The 22,823-nt window shown below is 43.2% G+C and overlaps 1 protein-coding gene across 2 annotated transcripts in view; it reads right to left on the reverse strand.

The window, feature by feature from the left end:
• Positions 1-22,823, reverse strand: part of NDFIP2 (Nedd4 family interacting protein 2) — a 181,301-nt gene that overhangs the window by 140,551 nt on the left and 17,927 nt on the right. For both annotated transcript variants that reach the window (XM_077483057.1, XM_077483058.1), the window contains exon 2: positions 9,466-9,622. In XM_077483057.1, the coding sequence (XP_077339183.1) occupies positions 9,466-9,622 (157 nt within the window). The remainder of the gene's footprint in view (positions 1-9,465; positions 9,623-22,823) is intronic.

The following is a 22,823-nucleotide window of genomic DNA, read 5'->3' on the forward strand; positions in this document are numbered from 1 at the left end:
AACAGTAGAGAGCGGAGACTGCACAGTACATGCTTCTGGAAGTACATTCCCATTGACCCTGTGAGATATTCTTTAGATTCTGGCTAACTGGGTTGCAAAAAAGGCCAAAAGCAACATGTAGCCAGTTATACATACATAGATAAGAAGGAATACTGTATCTAGTCTGCTACTGCTGAAAATGCCAGTTACCAGAGTTTCTCTGGCTTTGATATTTCCTGTATCACATACCCAGAACACGTGTACAGTGAGTAAAGTCAAAACTCCTAATCCACCTTCTTGTTTCTGAGTCACTGAGCAAGAAAGAGTTAGAATTACCATGAAAGCCAAGATCATATATTCCTCTTTGTACAGCATTTAGCAAGCCGCTTATAGTTCAGTGGCAGAATGGGTTGGATAGTCTTAGTAGCTCACTAACTGGTTTCACTTGTTGACTAGATTTTATTATATATATATATATATATACACATACATATACATATACATACATACACATATACACACACACACACTTTGGTGCATCTTTCCTGGTAGGTCTACATTAAAATGGGCCATCCAGAGATCAGAACTGTGAAAGTATTTTTTAGGTATATTCATCTCTAAAGTCTCACGTTTGCTGTCATTTCTCTCTCTGGGCCATTCTTAGATGTGGCCAGCTTAACAGAAGTGTGAGGGCTCTCCCACTCAACAGAAACTGTTTAATCAACTTCTGTCAAAGGAACACGCTGGAAAATCTTCCATCGATCAGCAGCTGCAGCCAACCAGCTGCAGTCGCTGATCATTGTGTTCTGACAGCAAGTCATGTCACTATCAGAATACAATGTCCCAGTGGGGGGGGGGGATTTCACTTGCCACTTTGTGTGAATGGAGAAAATAAGAACTGCTAATGGCTTTAATCTGTGTTTGTGCCTTCTTACATCTGTTCTGTGTTAGAAGCCACTTAGGAACTGTGCCCTGACTGGCCGATTCATCCGTTTGTTGTGTACTGGCAAGCCTTGGGAAGCATACTTTCAGTTGTCCTGTCACACAAGTCCATCCTACCGTAAATGACTTTGGTGAAGGCCAAGTGCCCCTAAGCTTTGCACCACAGTGAGAGCCATTTACCATCAGAAGACCATTTAGGCCGCGTACACACGGGCGGACTGTCCGCCCAACTAGGTTCGTCAAACAGTTTGACAAACAGTCCGTTCAAAATTAGCATGAACGGACTTGACCACACACGACGAACGAACAGTCCGCTGAAAACTTGCGCGATGACGTGAACGGCACGTACGACGGGACGAGAGATTCGAAGTCCTATACACTGCAATGCAACCTTCGGCGTGTAAATCCTTTCTGAGCATGCGCGGAACTTAGTTTGACGAACAAGCCTACACACGAGCGGACTGTCCGCGCAAACCAAGTTTCAGCGGACAGTCTTACGGAAATTCCGAAAAACTTTGTTCGTCAGACTGTCCGCTGAAACTGTCCGCTGAAGCCCACACACGAGCGGACTGTCCGCTGAAACACTGTTCAGCGGACAAAGTTGGGCGAACAGTCCGCCCGTGTGTACGCGGCCTTAGGCATACTCCTGGCTCTGTCCACTGACCATATATCTCCTATCCAGAGCTTGCAATGTGTTCAGATTTCTGTCCATGCGTTGTCTTGGTTTTCTACTATGTACTTGTCATCAATCCTTCAATCAAGAAACGCCTCAAACCCCAAGATAAAGCAAGCAGTCCCCTACTATCTGTGACAAGAACGGTCTATTTTTTTTAAATTTAACATCATTACGGAATCAATTTGGACTTTCAGACATTGTTGCACTCCAAGTCAAAATCTGAAATCTGTCATTTACAAATCAGTATTAGAGTTCTAAAAAGCGGGGACAAAAATAAAAAATGTAGTGGTAAAATTCTGAAGTTTATGAGACTACTTAAAATAAGCCCCATGGAAAATCTGCTCCGAATAATTAATTGAAATGAAATGAAATTAGTAAAGAGTAAAACATAGTGGAACAACAAGAGGAAGTTCTTAACCACTTTATCCCTGCTTATGCACTTTCCACTAACTACTAGAATGTTTATGGCACATTGGCAAGGTAATGACACAAAGAAGTAGAAAGTCAAGAGTTGATGCATATATCATAACAAGGTTTTCTAACAGATTGTCATCATTCTTGTGGTGCTTGTATTTTCAGAATGGCCAACCAAAAGGACTGGAAAATCCATCAAAAAAAGAGTCGCTGTTTTGGAACACTTTGCATTGCAGCACTGTGCATTGCACTCGTGTTTGCGCTTACAAGCAAAGTAATCTCGTCTGACAGTTAAATTAAAGGTCCGGCAGAGTGGCTAAGGGAGTACCAATGAAGTGGGTAGCGAGGCGAGGCGAGTCAAACCACTGCACACCTACACGGCATTTATATGCAAAAGATTAAAACAAATGGCAACTAGAGATTTACAGTAACTTATTGTAAGTGCTGCAATGGTTTTCTTTTTTTCCCTCTCAATACTGACACCAATTTTGGGCGTTTCTTACTGCAGTTACCAACATCAAGTTTAGGGATTATTGTGGCTGGTGACACCAATATTAGGGGTTATTATTGCGGCCATTGACCACAATATTAGGGGTTATTGGGCCACTGACCTGAAAGTTGGGGTTATTGCTTCCACTGACCTCAAATGTTGGGGCGGTGATCACTGTGGCCACTGAACCCAACATTGGGGGGTTATTAATGCGACCACTAACCTAAAAGTTGGGGGGTTACTATTGCCTACAGTGAACCCAATGTTAGAGGTTGGTGTTACCAATGAAACCAATACTGGATGTTATTTTTGCTGCTACTGACATCAATGGGGCAAATTTTACTCCCACTTTCTCTTCAGTGTAACCCCAGGCCACAATTTGTCTAAAACATAGCAAAACAAAGGCAGAAAGGTGCCACACTACAAGCCATGCAACAAAGTGGCAAACCTGCTTGTCGATGTAGATTATAGATCTACTGTTCATCTTCTCCTGAAGAAGTGAACGTTGTTCATGAAATGCTTCAAGAAAAAATTCTGGGTCTTGGAAATATCCAAAGTATTAATCCTTCCTTCTAGTAGTTTGTGATATAGATTTTTATTCTTATAATGCAATGTCATCATGAAGGGCTAACATTAATTTAAACCTCTGTTACCGTTAATTTGGCCGCCTGGAATTTATTATATAACCTACAAAATGGCGATGTCCGTTTCGAGCGACATTTTAGTAAACAGTTACTTCCGTGGTGGGAATACAACCTAAAAAATGGCGGTGTTTGGTAAGACAGAAAATGGCTGCCCCCTATTCCAGCGACATATATTATGGATAAAGATACATTGCTTATATTGCCAGTCTGGGCTTCAAGAAAATGGCGCCCATATAGTTGTCTATGGAAAAACACCGGCCATCCACACTATGACCTTCTCTTAAACTATATATAAGTTTGCAGCGTACTTTCCCAGCTCCCCGATGAAGTCACATGGTGTGATGTCACGCGTAGGGACGGAAAAGACGCTCAGCATTGATGTACATAGATACGAGTTCGCTACTCGTTTGGAGAAAGGCTGGTTTTAACTGATAACTATGCAAGTACCCTCATCTGTACTATCTGTTATAAAATTACTACACTATGGTACTCCCTTTTGTTGATTTATTGGGGTCCCCACCGAGGGATAAAGAAATAAAGGAGAAGTAATTCTGTGGATCTGGGGAGAAGAGTTATAAAGAGATCCAGGGATATATGCTTACATGCGATTTTCTCCTTACCATAAGGTAAGGGGCCATTGCCTACCAAAAGAGTGTGGTCACAGAGTGATAAAACACTGGGAAATTGTCACCTGCTTTGAAGATTGCACAGTCTACATAGAGAAGCACTTGCACTTAAAGGAGCTGGTCCCTACACACCACTTTTGTATTGGGCATTTATATTTATGTTTATGTTTGGAAAGACCTGAATAAGCATGGATATTCTATTTTGAAGCGATTCTTTTGATGCATGTTTTAGCTGCTTCAGCAGTGTGTTTTTTACTTTCTTTCCCTTGCAATTTAATTATATTGTGAGATATATGTAATAAATAAATATATATATGTAATATAGATTATATATATATATATATATATATATATATATATATATATATATATATATATATATATATATATATATATATATATATATATATATATATATATATATATATATATATATGATTTTTACCACAATTATGCAATTTTAATTTTATTTATATTTTTCTTGCCACCTCTGGAGTGTGTTTACTATTTACACCTACCAGACATTTTTTCAGAATTTTGAGCACGTAGCACTTTATGGATATTGCCTCATTTTGTTTACAATCATATTGGAATAATTTACACTTTATAGAGGAGTTTACAATACTATTATGCACTTTTAACTTTAATCACAATTCTGTTACTTCTGTAGTGCGTTCACTACTTGCACGTATTGGACACATTTGAGGGACTGAGCACTCAGCACTTTATGGATATCTGTTATTATTCATGATTAATTTGGAATAATTGTGCATGAATTTATATTTTATATTGTGCTCACAAGTATATTGATTTTTTTTATCTACACTAAGTTCACATTTATTGATTATTATCAGATATTTTAGAGCTTTATTATTGGCTTAGATATCTAGAGCCAGGAGTATTAAATACTCCCCAGACTGATCACTCAGTGCTAGATCAGCACGACACCAACACACCCCATATATTAATATGTACTGTATAAGAATGATCTTGTAAAACTATAGTTAGAAAGAACCAAATATTTTCTGTGCATGGTTTAGGTATTTTGAATCATTGCAAATAGAATTATAAGCAAGTGGATTTTTTTTATCGTGAAAATTGTAATTTTATAATGTAGGATTAAAAGTTACAAATTTTAGATTCTGTTTATGCAGTAACCTAAAAGTCCTATCATATACTAAGCTTTTAAGAAGCCAATTATGAATTATTGTTATATCCACTGACATTGATGACAGAGGTTACACTACACTCTCCGCATTAAGGTAAAAAACCTTTCAATAGTAGCCTCACCCCCAACCTCCCCCTGAAATACCCACCTGAATCCGATCTCACTCCAGTGATGTCCCATCTGCAGCAGTTCTTCTCTACTTTCCTCTGTCTGTCTCTCTCTCTCTCTCTCACAGGTTTGATTGAGAGCATCAGGAGCCATTGGCTCTTGCCCCCGTGTGTCAAAAACTAAGAAGAGGGGGGGGGCCCAAGCCACACTGCGTCTGAAAAAATGCTGACAGCAGGGATGTGCAGTCAAGGGAGGAAGGCGAGGCAGAGCCTCACCTGCCATGAACATAAAAAAATATACTGTTGAAAAGATACTGTAAGGCCCCTTTCTCACATGCGGACCGTATGTCCGTATTTCATCCATCCGTTTGCGGATGAAATGCAGACATGCATGCATCCCTATGTGATAGCGTGTGTCTGTGGATGAACATCCACAGACACCCGATATCGTCCGTCTCCGCCAAGGGTCAGATTCTGCAGACGGAGGAAAATCCTATTTTTCTATCCGTCTGCAGAGCGGATCGGATGAACAGGGACAGACGGTCCGTGTTCATCTGATCCCCCATAGAGGAGAGTGGAGATCTGACAGGACGGTCCCTGCACAGTGTGTCAGGACTGCCCTATCATCCGCCGGCTCAGCGGGGATAAATGGAGCGATCCCCGCTGAGCAAGAGGATCATCACGGGGCGGATCATTACGGTTCCGTCCTGTGTGAAAGGGGCCTTATAATCAAGCTGAATCCTATATTATGCTATATGCTATAATATAATTTATTATTATTTATCTATTTACTGTGAAATTACTGGTTTGAAGTTATAACTTCAAACTTCAGTAATTTGTCCTTTAAGCCTCCTGCTTGAGTAGAGTTTTTGAAAATATAGTAAATTACCTTAAAAACAATACATAATAATTATTTGTTTATTACTTATGTAATTAACGCTTTGCCACCCAGGCCAATTCTGACACTTCTCTCCTACATGTAATAATCTTTTCTTGCTAGAAAATTACTCAAAACCCCGAAACAATGTTTCATGGAAAAAAAAAAAAAAAACATGAAAGTTAGCCAATTTCTTTTGTTTAACCACTTAAGGACCGCCGCATAGCAATGTACGTCGGTGCAATGGCACCGACAGGCACAAGCACGTACATGTACGTGCTCGCCTTCCAGCGGGTGGGGGGTCCGATCGGACCCCCTCCCGCTGGATGCGGCAGTCCGGTTCCCTGGTTTCTGGCCATCCCCTCTCGATCGCTCCTGGCGAATGAGAAGCTTCCTCCCCTGTGTAAGTGTAAACACATGAAGGAGGAAGTGATGTCACTCCCCTCGTGGCGATCTTTTTGACCGGACAGCGAGGAGAGAAGACATCCAAGTAAGTGCACCAACAGTCCACTGACACATAGGTACACATTAGGCACACTTTGCACCCCAGTCACCCCCCGATCGGTTTTTATAGCGTTAGGTACCCCGATATATGACCTAATAAAGGTTTTAACCCCTTGATTGCCCCTAGAGTTAACCCTTTCACCAGCGATCACTGTATAAGTGTCACTGGTGACGCTGGTTAGCCAGTTAGTTATTTAGTTATTTAGGTCCCCCCATCAGGTTTTTATATAGCGTCAGGTACCCCCATATAAATACCCAATAAAGGTTTTAACCCCCTGATTGCCCCTAGTTAACCCTTTCACCAGTGATCACCGTATAAGTGTTACGGGTGACGCTGATCACCCGGCAGATGATATCAATTAGGTTTTAGGGTCAGATAGGGTCTGCGTCGCCCCAGGCAGTGCTAGGTTAGTGCCAGTACCGCTAACACCCACGCGCAAAGCATACACCTCCCTTAGTGGTATAGAATCTGAACAGATCAATATCTGATCTGATCTATACTAGCGTGCCCAGCAGTTTAGGGTTCTAAAAAAACGCATTGTTAGCGGGATCAATCCAGATACCTGCTAGCACCTGCGTTTTGCCCCTCCGCCCAGCCCAGCCCACCCAAGTGCAGTATCGATCGATCACTGTCACTTACAAAACACAACACACATAACTACAGCGTTCGCAGAGTCAGGCCTGATCCCTGCGATCTCTAACAGTTTTTTTTGTAGCGTTTTGATACAGTCGCTGACAGCCTAGGTGCTTTTTTTACCTGTGAGTCTCACTAGTGTACCCTTAAATTTAGAGCCCGAAATGGCAAAGCAAAGGTACACTAGTGAAGAGGCCTACACGTTTCTGAGCATGACAGATAGTGAAGAGGAAGACACTGATTTGTCAGATTCAGGCTCAGAATACGAACCTGTAGAGGACAGCGCCTCCATGTCAGATAGCTCTGACGACGAAGATGAGGTCCCTGCTAACGTCAGGTGTACCCGACCCCGATCTTCTGATGTTGTTGAGGTGAAGGAACCACAGGTCCCTCGTATGGAGCAGAGAGCCAGTACTAGCGGCGCTCATCCTTCTGGTGAACTGGCAAGCACCAGCGGCCTAGTACACCCTGGACGTACATCCAGCACTGCAGTATCACGTGGTGAGTCACATAAGTGCAGTTCAAGCTGGCGAGGTGGCAAGCACAAATAGTGTCCCGCTGCCACCAAGAAGCCTAAGGCAGGCCCATCATTCCCATAGTGCCCTTCCTGCAGAATTCGCCAATCCTGATTGGGTGCCCACCACTTCTGCAGCACCAGTACTTCCCCCATTCACTGCCCAACCCGGTATTCAGGTGGATACAGATGATTTTACGCCACTTGATTTTTATTCTCTGTATTTCACAGAAGATCTCTATAGATCTATTGTGGACCAAACTAATTTATATGCTGGTCAACACATCGCCGCTAATCCCCAGTTGCCTTCCCTTGCCAGAGATTGGAAGCCAGTTACGGTTTCCGAATTTAAGACCTTTCTGGGCCTTTCCCTCAACATGGGCACACATAAATTCATGACGTTGCGGGCTTATTGGTCCACGCATCTGACTGACCACATGCCCGTGTTCTCTAACTCCATGTCCAGGAAACGATACGAGCAGATCTTGCGGTTCATGCACTTCAGTGACAATGAACTTTGTGAACTTTGTCATCATCGTGGAGACCCTGAATACGATCGGCTCTACAAAATTCAGCCCTTCATAAACCACTTCAACCAACGTTTTGCAGACTTGTTTACTCCCCATCAAGTTGTCTGCGTTGATGAGTCCCTGATTAAGTGTAAACTGTAACTGAAACTGTAATAGGTAGTGAGGAGTGAAATTAAAAATCTGCGCCCTTAGAAATCCAGAAGGTGGCAATTGGTTTTCGGGCCCCGTACGCAGCTAGGCTCCCAAAAAGTCCCACACATGTGGTATCCCTGTACTCAGGAGAAGCAGCAAAATGTATTTTGGGGTGCAATTCCACATATAACCATGGCATATGTGAGCAATATATAATTTAGTGACAACTTTTTGTAAAAAGAAAATTATTTTTATTTTTTGTCATTATTCAATCCCTTGGGACAAAAAAATAAATAAAAATATTCAATGGGCTCAACATGCCCCTCAGCAAATAGCTTGGGGTATCTACTTTCCAAAATGGGGTCATTTGGGGGGGTTTTGTGCCATCTTGGCATTTTATGGCCTTCAAAACTGTGATAGGTAGTGAGGAGTAAAATAAAAAATGAATGCCCTTAGAAATCCTGAAGGCGTTGCTTGGATTTCGGGGTCCCATACGCGGCCAGGCTCCCAAAAAGTCCCACATATGTGGTATCCCCATACTCAGGAGAAGCAGCAGAATTTATTTTGGGGTGTAATTTCACTTATGCCCATAGCATGTGTGAGCAATATATCATTTAGTGACAACTTTGAGCAAAAAAAAAAAAAGTTTGTAATATTCCCGCAACTTGTGGCAAAATATAAAATATTCCATGGACTCAACATGCCTCTCAGCAAATAGCTTGGGGTATCTACTTTCCAAAATGGGGTCATTTTGGGGGGTTTTGTTCTATTTTGGCATTTTATGGCGTTTGAAACTGTGATAGGTAGTGAGGAGTGAAATCAAAAATTTTCACCCTTAGAAATCCTGAAGGTGGTGATTGGTTTTCGGGGTATATTTTGGGGTGCAATTCCACATATAACCATGGCATGTGTGAGCAATATATCATTTAGTGACAACTTTTTGTAAATTATTATTTTTTGTCAATATTCAATCCCTTAGGACAAAAAAAATAAATATTCAATGGGCTCAACATGCCCCTCAGCAATTTCCTTGGGGTGTCTACTTTCCAAAATGGGGTCATTTGGGGGGGGGGGGGGTTGACATTTAGAGAGTGGCGGGTTGTGTCAGAACAGCTTTTGTTTCGGTTTCCCTCTTGGAGAGATCTCAAGCATAAACATGAGCATTAATATGCCATTCAAGAGGTAAATGGTGTACCTGGACCGTACCGCTTGCTGTCTCTAAACCTACCTGTGTTTGTGGCAATGTCAGCCACAATGCTGCTGTAAGGTGGAGGAGATGCTTCTACTGTAGAACTTCCAGATGCCTGGGCAGCCAGGGGAGCTTGTGAGGAGGTTGATGGCTGTTCTACAGCTGGAGCTTCCGAAGAGTCATCTTCATTCTCAAGCTAAACACCAAAAAAAAAAAAAAGGTACATTTATTTCAAACAATAAGGTCCAATCTCTTTTCCCTGGAGCAAATGCGTTCATGCAAACCATGCCATTAGTAGGCACCAAGGTGCAACAAAAGTGTGTTGTTTATTTAACATGCTTAACATTAAAACTTGAGGAAAACCTCATATCACTCGTTCTACCAGCTATCCAACAATTAACCAGGTGAAACCAGTATGATGGATCCTATGTTGTGTTCCTCTGTACATTGTATTGTAGAAGAAGGGAAATTATTTTACTGGACATCGTTTGCCTTAATCCACACATAAGAAGTATGGTGGATAATATGCTGTGTTTCCTCTGTACATTTACAGCATAAACAAAAGGCATGCTTTTAAATGGACCCTGGAGGGCTTCTAGTCTGTCTGGTTTTTCTTGATGTTCTCCGTAGGGGAGATGATAGTATGGATGGACAGTTTCACACAACACCTGGGCATGCACAGTATTAGAGGAAGGGTCAGGACCCTGTTTCCATATGGCTTTGACAAACAGAAATTTCTGAAGGTCACCTATGGATGTAAATATCCATTGATAGCCACAATGCTCTTTTAGGAAAAAAAAAAAAACATACTCAACGTGTTCCTGGCTTCCAGGAGATACCCCCACTCACCATCTCAATACTGCATTTATGCAATTGGTTGTGTTGCATTCTTACAGGTGGCCGATTTCCCAGGAGGCAGCAGGAAGGCACAGTGTGCCTCCTGGATGCCACGACTACGGTATTTTTGTTTTTTGTTAAAAAAAAACTGGGCAGTGGAGGGGGGGGGGGGGGGGCAGGGGGTTGCATGCAAGAGGACCTTCTATTTTTGTCATGGAAGGTCAGGTTTAACTTAAGTGTTTTTCAAGCCTACATTTCCCATGAATCCTCGGGATGGGAATGAACGTGGGAGGTACACTAGGCTTGTACATGTAAATTTGAACTCGCGCACTTCAACATAAAGCACACCCCTCATTTTGTACCCAGCAAGCCATACATAACATATGGAATGATAGGTTACAGCCTTACAAATGCAAAGCAGTGCAACGTGTCAGGGACCACCAGAGCCAAACATGAGGGACCATCAGTGCCGAACGGCAGGGACCACCAGTACTGCTTGGCAGGGACCACCAGTTTAGAGCTGGGATTATCAGTAATCACTTGTATCACACAGCGCCCCTCCACTCAGCCCCCCCGCCACCTGCCATCTCCGTGCAGAGTGGGGATCATCATCAGTAATTACTTTTATGACACAGCAGGGATCTCCCACTGTGTCAGGTATTGTTATGAGAACACAGATTGATGATGCCCTGCCCCCTGCCATTATGACGGACAGCGCACTGTTCTTATAACGGCAGGGGGCGGGAGAGGGAGATCCCTGCAGAATTACTGATGAGAATCCCTGCTCTGCACAGAGATGGCGACGGGGGGGGTGGTTGAGGCCCTGTCCGCCCACAACGTCTCTGCTTCCTCCCCGCTCATTTTCAGAGGACTACAATGGGCATGTCAGACCGCTGGCTTAGGTTACGGGAGAACTAGCAGCCAGCGGTCTTACAAACAGGATGTCAGCAGGCAACACTGTCTTTGTCTAGGATCTCCCCAGCCCCCCTATACTTACCTGAGCCCAATCTCAACCCTGCATCGTGCCCGAGAGCAGCAGTTCTCTACACTCTCTCCCTTGTCATAAGGCAGATAGATAGCAGCAGGAGCCATTTACTCCCACTGCGGTCAATCATATCCTATGATGCCAGAGCAAGGAGCAGTGCAAAGACCCACCATCGGTGGGAGCGAGCCTGTAAGAGTAACCACTAGGAAGCTGCTTGCTGGGGCAAGGGGAGGAGCCAGGAGTACCGGTACAGGATCTGAGAAGAGGAAGATTGGGGCTGTTCAGAGCAAAACCATTACACAGGAGTAGGCAAACAACATGTTTTTTTATGTACCATATTTTTCGCTCCACAAGAAGCACTTTTTCCTCCCAAAAAAAGGGGGAAAATGTCTGTTCGTCTTATTGAGCGAATACTGATCAGGCCTCGCCCTACCTCCCGGTGACAGGCAGATGTGATGACGTCCTCGCCATTCGGCAGGCACAGGTCAGGCTGCATTTCATGGGCACAGGTCAGGCTGCATTTCATGGGGACAGGTATGTTTGCATTTCATGGGCACAGGTCAGGCTGCATTTCATGGGCACAGGTATGTTTGCATTTCATGGGCACAGGTCAGGCTGTATTTCATGGGCTCTGATAAATATTTTAGTACACCATTTGGTTCAGAATGTTTTTTTTTCTTGTCCTCAAAAATGTAGGTGCGTCTTATGGTCAGGTGTGTCTTATGGAGCGAAGAATGCGGTAAACACACACACCACAACACCTTCAATATCACTTTAACCTGAATTTCATTTTATGCATTGAAACAAAATTCCATGAGGATTCAAGGTAGGTCAACAGCCTTACGTCAAGTGAATCTATGTCTGCTTCTCCCCAGGACAGTCTCTATGAGATAGTAAGTAGATAACAGCAGAGGGGTCTGGGAATACTTGACTTGACTGTACAACTGGTATTCTCAGAATGCCAGATTACCAGGGACAAGGAGATTTCAGGGCTAACTGTATCCCTTTACTACCTAAAGAGCTGCGCAAACTGTTGGCAGTAAATTATTCCTGTATAATAATATGAATGATAATAGCAATAAAAGTATGCCTAAAGCCAAACCTGTCATTTTAGATTTAGTTAGTAATAAAAAATAAAAAAAATGCATAGGGATTTTAGCGATCAGTCAGTCTCCGATTTGGGGAGAATTTCCTTAACTTGTTCTTTTCCGATTCTGTGGGCACAATAGGAAGCGAGAGGAAGTTTCTCCAAAGTGAAGAAAATCTTCTGTGACCCCAAAAATTGTGGATGTAAGAATCCCAATCAATAAAGCCGACCTCTGTGAGTACAGTCTAGAACCGAGCTTGTCCCGACTCCAGACACCAATGTACAGGGAAGAAAATGTCCATGTTAGCCGCACATCTATGCAAACCCCAGGTAAGAAAGTGCATCAGCCTCAGCTCCGGCTCCAAGCAGGCCACACCCCCAATGTATTTCACTCTGCCTCTGGAGAAGAATCATGGGGATGGCGATTCCATGCTGAGGTCCCCCATGAGTAAGCTATGGGGGCGGAGTGAAACGTGTTGGGGCGTGGCCAGTCCGAACCGATGGTTGGTCAAAACCGGAAGGTAGCTGTCAATGCCGGGCCAATGAACTGTAGGTGAGGGATTCCCCACCCCGTAGCTGCACACACATAAAAAAAAAAATAAAACACACAAATTGATATGCCACTGGTGACCAAATAGGGTCATATACCATGTTGGCATATCTGGTCAATATTGTCATGAGAACCCCTGCAGCTGCAGGGCAGGGAATCTCCAACCTGCAACCGATTGGCCCAAGAATGACAGCTTTTTTCCAGATTAGGCTGAACCCAAGCTCACTTATTAAAAAGCCATCACTGAAATATCTGTTTCTACTTTAACGCTGTTCAAAATTTTTGATTTTCCCTTACTTCAGTCCCTGTAATAGTGATCAGTAGGGCATGTAAAAAAGGGAATCTATGCAGTTTGGACTCAGAGCAATACAACCTGAAAGAAGTTCTAAACCCTCACCACTCTTTTCTAGGCCTGGTTTACACTAGTGGTTGGGGGGCGATTGTGGCGCAGTAGTGTGGGGTTCATGGGGGTTAAAACAGGTGGTGGGGAGGTAATACAAATGCCTCTTATTGCCTGTTAAATGCTCTCTCATCGGAGAGCACTAGTAGTGTGAATCAGGCCCTAAACAAAAAAATTGGTCTCATGAAACAATTGCATAAAGCTAGACGCTAGGAAAGCACAGGGCATTTTGCTTACTCATTAACAACTGTTCCACCCACACATCTACCAGTCACTAACATTATTTCCTCTTGACATATAGCATTCAAAATTGTAAGAACAAGGAATCGGATAATATGTTGGTGTGACAGTAAAAGTAGATCACCAGACAGGAGCTTATGTGTGGATACAGTCAATACAGTATCTCACAAAAGTGAGTACACCCCTCACATTTTTAAGAGTGTACAGCTTGTATAACAGTAAATTTGCTGTCCCCTCAAAATAACTCAACACAAAGCCAATACTGTAATACACTGGCAACAAAAGTGAGTACACAGTGAAAATGCCCAAAGTGTCAATATTTTTGTGTGACCACCATTATTTTCCAGCACTGCCTTAACTCCCTTGGGCATGGAGTTCACCAGAGCTTCATAGGTTGCCACTGGAGTCCTCTTCCACTCCTCCATGACAACATCACGGAGCTGGTGGATGGTCGAGACCTTGCCCTCCTCCAACTTTCATTTGAGGATGCTCCACAGATGTTTAACATGGTTTAGGTCTGGAGACATTCTTGGGCAGTCCATCACCTTTACGCTCAGCTTCTTAAGTGAGGCAGTGGTCTTGGAAGTGTGTTTGAGGTCATTATGTTGGAATGCTGCCCTGCGGCCCAGTCTCCGAAGGGAGCAGGATCATGCTCTGCTTCAGTATGTCACAGTACATGTTGGCATTCATGGTTCCCTCAATGAACTGTAGCTCCCCAGTGCCGGCAGCACTCGTGCAGCCCCAGACTATGGCACTCCCACCACCATGCTTGACTGTAGTCAAGACACACTTGTCTATGTACTACTCCCCTGGTTGCCATCACACATGCTTGACACAATCTGAACCAAATAAATTAATCTTGGTCTGATCAGACCACAGGACATGGTTCCAGTAATCCATGTCCTTAGTCTGCTTGTCTTGAGAAAACTGTTTGCAGGCTTTCTTGTGCATAATCTTTAGAAGAGGCTTCCTTCTAGGACAAGAGCCATGCAAACCAATTTTATGCAGTGTGCGGCATATGGTCTGAGCACTGACAAGCTGATCCTCACACCCCTTCAACCTCTGCAGCAATGCTGGCAGCACTCATACATCTATTTCCCAAAGACAACATCTGAATATGCACTCAATTTCTTTGGTCGACCATGGCGAGGCCTGTTCCGAGTGGAACCTATCCTGTTAAACTGCTATATGGTCTTGACCACCATGCTGCCCCTCAGATTCAGGGTCTTGGCAATCTTCTTATAGCCTGGGCGAGTGATGGCGAATCTATGGCACGTGTGCCACAGCTGGCACGCCAAGCCCTCTGTGGGCACGCCAGAGGAATACCCCAGCCAGGCAGTCACTTGCACTGGCGGTGCAGGCACGGAGCAGCCGGATCCTTTCCTTGCATCAGTGCCAGTTAGGTGGGGGGGGGGGGGTGGACAGCCAGTCATCTCCTCCCGTGTGTGATGTTTAGGGGGGTGTAAAGTTCTTCCCCCACGGTGCTGAGGGTCTGTGCTGCAGCTTATTGCCTCGCCCCAGACCCATTACACCTCCAGTAAGGCATTCCTGTCTGCAGGCACCCCATTACAGCTCTCCCTGCTCCAGGATGACTTTGGTTCAGTCTGTGCCTCTGGTGCAGACTGTAGAACAGTAGAGGGGGAGGGCGGTGCTTGTAGCAGATCATCCATGGCCATGGAGAGAGGTGCAATGGCTGCTAGCTGACCTCCCATCAGTGGGATTGAGGACTGGTTGGATGGTGGAGATTCCTACAATACTGCCCGTGGAGAGCTGGACGATGAGGCCATGGAAAGGTAAAGAAGAGGATGGATCCTACGATCTACATTGTACTGTGTGTGGGGGATGGGGATGCGAGTAGTGCAGGAAGTATGTGTCAGGTAGGCGTGTGCAATGGTCAGGTAGGTGAGTGTAATGGTCAGTGCATGTGTCAGGTAGGTCAGTGTATGTTGCACAATGTATTCTGAGCACGATGCATTCCTGAATCCTGTATCCTGAGAGAATCTGGCAGAATTGTACATTTTTGGTCCCTTAAGGCTCATTCATAGAGAGAATGGTCAGTCCCAGCCTCTGTGCAGAGCCGCTGGTAGGTTTAATTCTGTGTTGGCACTTTGAAAGAAATAAGTTGGTTTTGTGTCACGGTTTGGGCACTCAGGCTCAAAAGGGTTTGCCATCCCTGGCCTAGGCCATCTTTATGTAGAGCAACAACTCTTCTTTTTCAGATCCTCGGAGAGATCTTTGCCATGAGGTGGCATGTTGCTTTGCAGGGAGAAAACAAAACAAAAAAAACAGCACATCCCAGCTAACAGGACAAAGCTCTGTATTGTTTACACTGACAGAGCCCTGTCCTGTCCTCCTTCTCACTGATCAGCGGGTGCTGGCAGACCTCCACTGGCTAGCACTTGCCGATAGGCTTGTGCTGTCACTAATCAAGGTACAGCTGGTGCACCTCTACCTGGAAGTATGGTGATACGGCACAGGAGAGCCGCTCTGCATGAAGGTTTTTTTTTTTACCTTCATGCAAAGAATACATAAAGGTAAAAAACCTTGAGCCTTTACAACCACTTGAATACTAATGTTTGAAAATAAGCAAAATGCATTACAAAAACAACAAATATCGTTTTTAAAGTGGAAGTAAACTTCCTCTGCTGACATTTACCTATAGGTAAGCCTATAATATGGCTTATCTATAGAAGTGTAAATCGCTCCTAAACATGCACCCGTTAGCAGATATTTACATTACATGCAGCCAGTGACATCACTTGTGCTCTGAAGGAATGGCCACTGATACTGTTACTTCCAAGCCCTGTGCCGTGACCGGCGGCTCCCATGCACATGCGCAGGAGTGGTGTCAACGTGGCTCCGGCCAGACACAGAGACAGAGCCCACCAACCCGGAAGCAAGATGGGTGAAAAGGGAATCAGCTGCAGTGCTGACATCACGGCACTGGGAACAGCTTAGTTTTAAGGTAAGTTTCACATAATGTGCTAGCATGCAATGCATACTAGCACATTATGACTTTACCTTGCAGGAAAAAAAAAAAAAAAAAACACGTGCAGAGGTATACAACTGATTTAAATAAGTCAAGACAACAAGCTTGTATTTGTTAAGCAGTACATTAAATGGACGTAGACATTCGTCATGAGATGTAAAAGAGGGATAAAAGACGTACAGAGGTTAAACCTCTTTTCTTCTAATTTTAATGAGTGGCCATGAGTCTTGTTAAACGTCCTTCCTTGTAAAAAGTTTTATCCCTATTGTGGGGTCACCAGTATGGTATTTATGAATAGAAATCATATCCCCTCTCAAGTGTCAATTCTCTAGAGAGAATAAGTTCAGTGCTCACAACCTTTCTTCATAACGAATATCCTCCAGACCCTTTATTAGCTTTGTTGCCCTTCTTTGTTTTTGCTCCATTTCCAGTACATCCTTCCTGAGGACTGGTGCCCAGAACTGGACAGCATACTCCAGGTGATGCCGGACCAGAGTCTTGTAGAGCAGAAGAATTAGCGTTTTATCTCTGGAGTTGATCCCCCTTTTAATGCATGCCAATATTCTGTTTGCTTTGTTAGCAGCAGCTTGGCATTGCATGCCATTACTGAGCCTATCTACTAGGACCCCCAGGTCCTTTTCCATCCTAGATTCCCCCAGAGGTTCTCCCCCCAGTGTATAAATTGCATTCATATTTTTGCCACCCAAATGCAATATTTTTCTACATTGAACCTCATTTGCCATGTAGTTGCCCACCCCATTAAAGAGGAAGTAAACCCTGATGAGTTTACTTCCTCTTTGATTTCCTGCAAAGGTAAAGCATAACGGAGTACTATGCATCGCATAGTAGTCCATTATGTGTCACTTACCTGACACAGGAGCCAGCAAAGTCACCGCTGTCCCCTGTAGTCCAGAGCATCCATCTTCTCGGTGGGTCTCGCTTCTCCGCCGCTGTCACTCCCGCGCATGCGGACAGGAGCCGCCACTCGCGGCATATCGCCGTTGACCGTGGCGCGCTCAGTGCATGCGCCGTAGACAGCGGTGCCTGTCTTTCGGCAAATATCTCCTAAACCGTGTAGGTTTAGGAGATATTTCTTGGACCTACAGGTAAGCTTTAATCTAGGCTTACCTGTAGGTCAAAGTTGGTTGTAAGGGTTTACAACCACGTTAATTTGTTCAGATCTTCTTGCAAGGTTATTACCCGACTTAGCTTAGTATCATCCGCAAAGAGAGAGATTGAACTGTTTACTCCATCCTCCAGGTCGTTTATGAACAAGTTAAATAGGATTGGTCCCACCACAGAACCCTGGGGGACCCCACTACCCACCCCTGACCATTCAGAGTAGAGGTCGACCGATTTTTGTTTTTTTCTCTGGCTGATGCCGATATTTAGAAATTGCGGCAGACGATATGGTAGGCCGGTTTTTTATTTTTTTTCCCCTTCATTTCATAAAATCTAACAGTTAGACCCCTTTCACACTGAGGCATTTTTCAGTCACTTTGGGCTAAAAAACAGTCCTGCAAGTAGCATCTTTGGAGCGGTGTATACCGCTCCTCCACCACTCCTGCCCATTGAAATGAATGGGCACCGCTGCCGAAGCACATGGAAAGCGTTTCGGCAGCGTCACCATACGGGCGCATTTAATCTCTTCCTCGGCTGCTAGCTGGGTTATAAGCACCCCGCTAGCAGCTGAATAGCACCGCTAAAATGATGGTAAAGTGCCGTTAAAACTAGCAGTGTTACCGTCAATGCCTGCCCGCTCCAGTGTGAAAGCAGCCTTAAGTAATAAGCGATACAGAACATTTCTTACATTTATTAAACAAAACAAACCTCCAATCAGTTCACTTTTATGTATAATTTAGATAACAGAAAAAAACAAAAACTATATCTTAAATATTAAATACACAAAACAGGTAATCAAAAAAAAAAAAAAAAAAAAAAAAAAACGGCTAACTTTACTGATTTCTTTTTTCTTTTTAATTCATTCGTGTATTTTTTCCAAAAAAAACTGCGTTTGAAAGACTGCTGCCCAAATGCTGTGTGACATAAAATATTGCAACAACCGCCATTTTATTCCCTAGGGTCTCTGCTAAAATATTATATATATATATATATATATATATATATATATATATATATATATATAGTGTTTGGGGGTTCTACGTAATTTTCTGTCAGAAAATACAGGATTTTTTTGTAAGCAAACAAGTGTCACAAAAGATTTAGTCTTTAAATGGTTAAACTGAAAACTCCTACACAGGGGCTCAGTTCATTGAGAAGTAGAAACATTGTATCTCCAAGTTCTTTTCTCAGACTTGGCCAGTGTCCTATCATATTGTGTTCCCCATCGGATAGTGTCCGCTGTGTACTGTGCATGCGCAGTACACAGCACACACAGATTCCGAAAATAGCTGAAGATGAAGCCACGAAGGCGTCGTTCATCTTCAGAGATTTTCTGAAGCTCCTTCTGCTCTGTACTGCGCAAGCGATGCGCCTGCGCAGTACGGGGCGGACACTATCCGATGGATGGACGAACACCGGCTGCCCAGACAAGTTGCTCCATGGAAGACTTCAGACAACTTGCATTGACTTCTATTACAGAAGTCATTTGCAAGTCATGTTGAAGTTTTAAATTGGCCTTTTTTTTTTTTTTTTTATCAGCACAATCGGCTGATGCAGATTAATTAAAAAACACCAAATATCGGCCGATATATCGGTCGACCTCTAATTCAGAGTACTCCCCATTTATCGCCACCCTCCGATCTCACCCTTGTAACAAAATTCAATCCATGTACTCACCCTGTGGTCCATGCCAACGGACATTATTTTGTAGAGTAAGCTTATTCCTGGTTCTCAGGCAATGTCACGCCCTTTAGAAGTCACACCAGTGACTGGGCTTATCTAATCAATGTTTTGCAACAAACACTAATCTTACAGTTTTTACATTTTTCTTGATATGATCTTGTTGAAACAACAACATATTGACAAGAAAAAAAACTGATAAAACCAGTTTTAGAAATCTAAATGTCTGTACTGTATACACGTCTCATAGTATAGGGCTAAATTCACACTAGTCTCTTCTCTCACTTTACAGAGTGCCACCAAACAGGTCAGGTGGTTCTCAACCTTTTTTCGGTCAAGGTACGCTTTGAAATTCTACACAACCACGAGGCACCTCTGTTTTTTACATTCGGAAATGTAAAAAAACTAAAATAAATTTTTTCATAACACAACAGGATCCACACATGCAAGACACCCAACATTAGAAGTGATTTATTACTCCAAAGCAAATACACCTTTGCATACTGGGACTGACTAGAGGTATCGGCCGATATTTGGCGGTTTTAATTAATCGGCATCGGCCGATTGAGCTGATAAAAAAGGCCGATTACATCTTCAGCGTGACTTGCAAATGACTTCTGTAATAGAAGTCAATGTAAGTTGCCTGAAATCTTCTGTGGAGCTACTTGTTCTCCTCTCTGGGCAGTCTGCCAAGAAAAGACCAAAGAGATACAAAGTTTATAGTTATCAATGAACTGAACTCCCTGTGTAGAAGTTCTCAGTTTAACCATTTAAAGACTAAATCTGACACTTGTTGGTTACAAGTAAAAATCCTGTATTTTCTGCTAGAAAATCACTTAGAACCCCCAAAAATTATCTATATTTTTTTAGCAGAGACCCTAGGGAATAAAACAGCAGTTGTTGCAATATTTTATGCGACATGGTATTTGCGCAGAGGTCTTTCAAATGCAAATTTTTATGGAAAAAATACACTAATGATTTAAAAAAAAAAAAAAAGTTAGCCCATTTTTTTTTGGCCTAAATTTTTGATTACCTGTTTTTGTGTATTTAATATATAGTTTTTTTTTTTTAATCTAAATTATACATACAAGTGAACTGATTGGAGGTTTGTTTTGTGTAATAAATGTAAGAAATTTTCTGTATCACTTATTACTTAAGGCTGCTTTCACACTGGAGCAGGCAGGCGTTGACGGTAAAACGCTGCTAGTTTTAGCGGTGCTTTACCATAATTTTAGCAGCGCTATTCGACTGCTAGCGGGGTACTTGCAACCCAGCTAGCGGCCGATGAAGGGGTTAAATGCTCCCGTGAAGCCCCGCTGCCAAATCGCATTGCAGGTGCTTCCGCAGCAGTGCCCATTCATTTCAATAGGCAGGAGTGGTATACAAGATTTTTTTTAACGTCCTGCCAGCTCATCGCCTCAGTGTGAAAGCACTCGGGCTGTCACACTGCAGGGGATGCGTTTTGCAGGCACTTTACAGGCGCTATTTTTAGCCCAAGAGCGCCCCAGTGTGAAAGGTGTCTGTTAGATTTTATGAGATGAAGGGGAAAAAAAAAAACTAACAAAAAACAAACAAACAAAAAAAAAAACTACAGCTTAACAAATTGGCCCTAATAAAAAAAAAAAAAAAGGCGGCATCATATATCGACCATCGGCCGCCACGACGGCCAGAGAAAAACCCATATTGGTTGACCTCTAGTACGGACTAGTATTTCAGCATTTCTCTTCTCCATCAGCTAACATGACCCCAGTGCTCAGGAGAGGGCCAACAAGGACATTTCCAGGTGCTGACGTCCTCCTCCTCAAACTATGATGTCATCGGTGAGCTGGCCCACACGGTGCCCAAGGTTTTAAATGCTGTACTTTGTGTAACAAAAAGGCATGCTTGATCCATCCTCTGGCTTTTTGGGGCACTTTCTAGGCATTTTGCCAAGGCACCCTGGTTGAAAAAGTCTGGTTAAGGCCACCTTCTGAATGCCTATTTTTTTTATTTTATTTTTTTGCCAAAAGGCAATTTTCTGTGAGAATAATGTGCTGCAACCGTGAGTCGAGTGTTTCATCAGGTTTCTGTAGGCAAGTTCAACTTTAAATAAAAAAAAAAAAGAAAAAAAAAATGCACATATTTTGTAGGTAAAATGATGTATTTAAAATTATTATTTTGTTTTCTTCTCAGGAGCTTACAGAGCATTGCACCTGCTAACAGCATATCGCAAACACCAGACTTCTGCAGCGACTACCTACAGCATTCCGCTTGTACCTCTGTATGGGCTGTTTGATCGGGGTGTGCTGAATTAGTAACATGTTAAATCCCCCCAAAAAAAACATGTTACCAAAAGGTGAACTTGCCCATTTTTTTTTTTCTACAATAACATGTTATACTTACCTGCTCTGTGCAATGGTTTTGCACAGAGCATCCCCGATTTTCCTCTTCATTACGGCACTCCTACCTCCTCTAGCATTGACACACACAGTGCGGCTCAGGCCCCCCCCCCCCCCCCCTTCGGTCTCTGCTCACAAGATTTGATTGACAGCAGCGGGTGCCAATGGCTCCTGGTGCTGCTGAGCCTCCTGTGAGAGGAGGAGAGAAGATCTGTGCTGCTGCAAATGGTCACAGTGATGGATCGAGATTAGGCTCAGGTAAGAATTTCAGTGGTTTTAGTTTTGGATAGAGTAGAGAGGGATAAGAACGCCTGTCAATTTTTATTGTTGTCTGTGCCTTCGTTAGGGAAATCCACCCTCTCTATTTGTCATTTTTACCATTATCATTGAAAGTGAAAGTAAAAGAAAATCCCAAATTGTACGTTGTCCTCATAAAAGTAATAGGAGGGGAAATCTTCCAAAGAGGACACTAGCTCTGGTAAAATGGGGGTCCCCAAGGAATTCCTTTCATTTGCAGGGATTTCCTCTCACTTCCTGTTTGGCAAGTACGAGACGGAAGCTATTGAGCTTCCTTTTTCTAGTCCCGTTGTACATGTTGTATGTCACCGCATTCTTGACGGTTGGACTTTGGTGTGACCGTGTGTATGCAAGACAGCTTGAGCGGAATTCCATCGGAGAAACCTTCAGTTTATTCCAATGGAAAAAAGGCTTGTCTATACATAGCATTAGTGTTTAAAAGGTTAAACTTTCCTCACTTTACACACAAAGTCTATTTCATTGACAAATTGTTGCAATGTGGGTTATTTACGAAAGGTAAATCCACTTTGCACTGCAAGTGCCCTTGGAAGTTTAGTCACTGTAAATCTAAAGGGTAGATCTGAAACAAGTGGAAGCTCTGCTGATTTTATCATCCAATCATGTGCAAGCTAAAATGCTGTTTTTTTATTTTCCTTGTATGTCCCCCTCAGATCTACAGCAACTTTACTTCCAAGTGCACTTGCAGTGCAAAGTGGATTTTCCTTTAGTAAATAACCCCCTATGTTTAGACTTCTGTCCACTGCTAAAGAATGTTGTGATTCTTGGCAGACTGCCCAGTTTTTCTCCTCCTTTCTTTTGATGGCTGTGGCTT

Source organism: Lithobates pipiens, unplaced genomic scaffold, assembly GCF_037356315.1.
Source record: "Lithobates pipiens isolate NorthernLeopardFrog02 unplaced genomic scaffold, aLitPip1_a1.2 Scaffold_16, whole genome shotgun sequence".
NCBI classification, from domain to species: domain Eukaryota; kingdom Metazoa; phylum Chordata; class Amphibia; order Anura; family Ranidae; genus Lithobates; species Lithobates pipiens.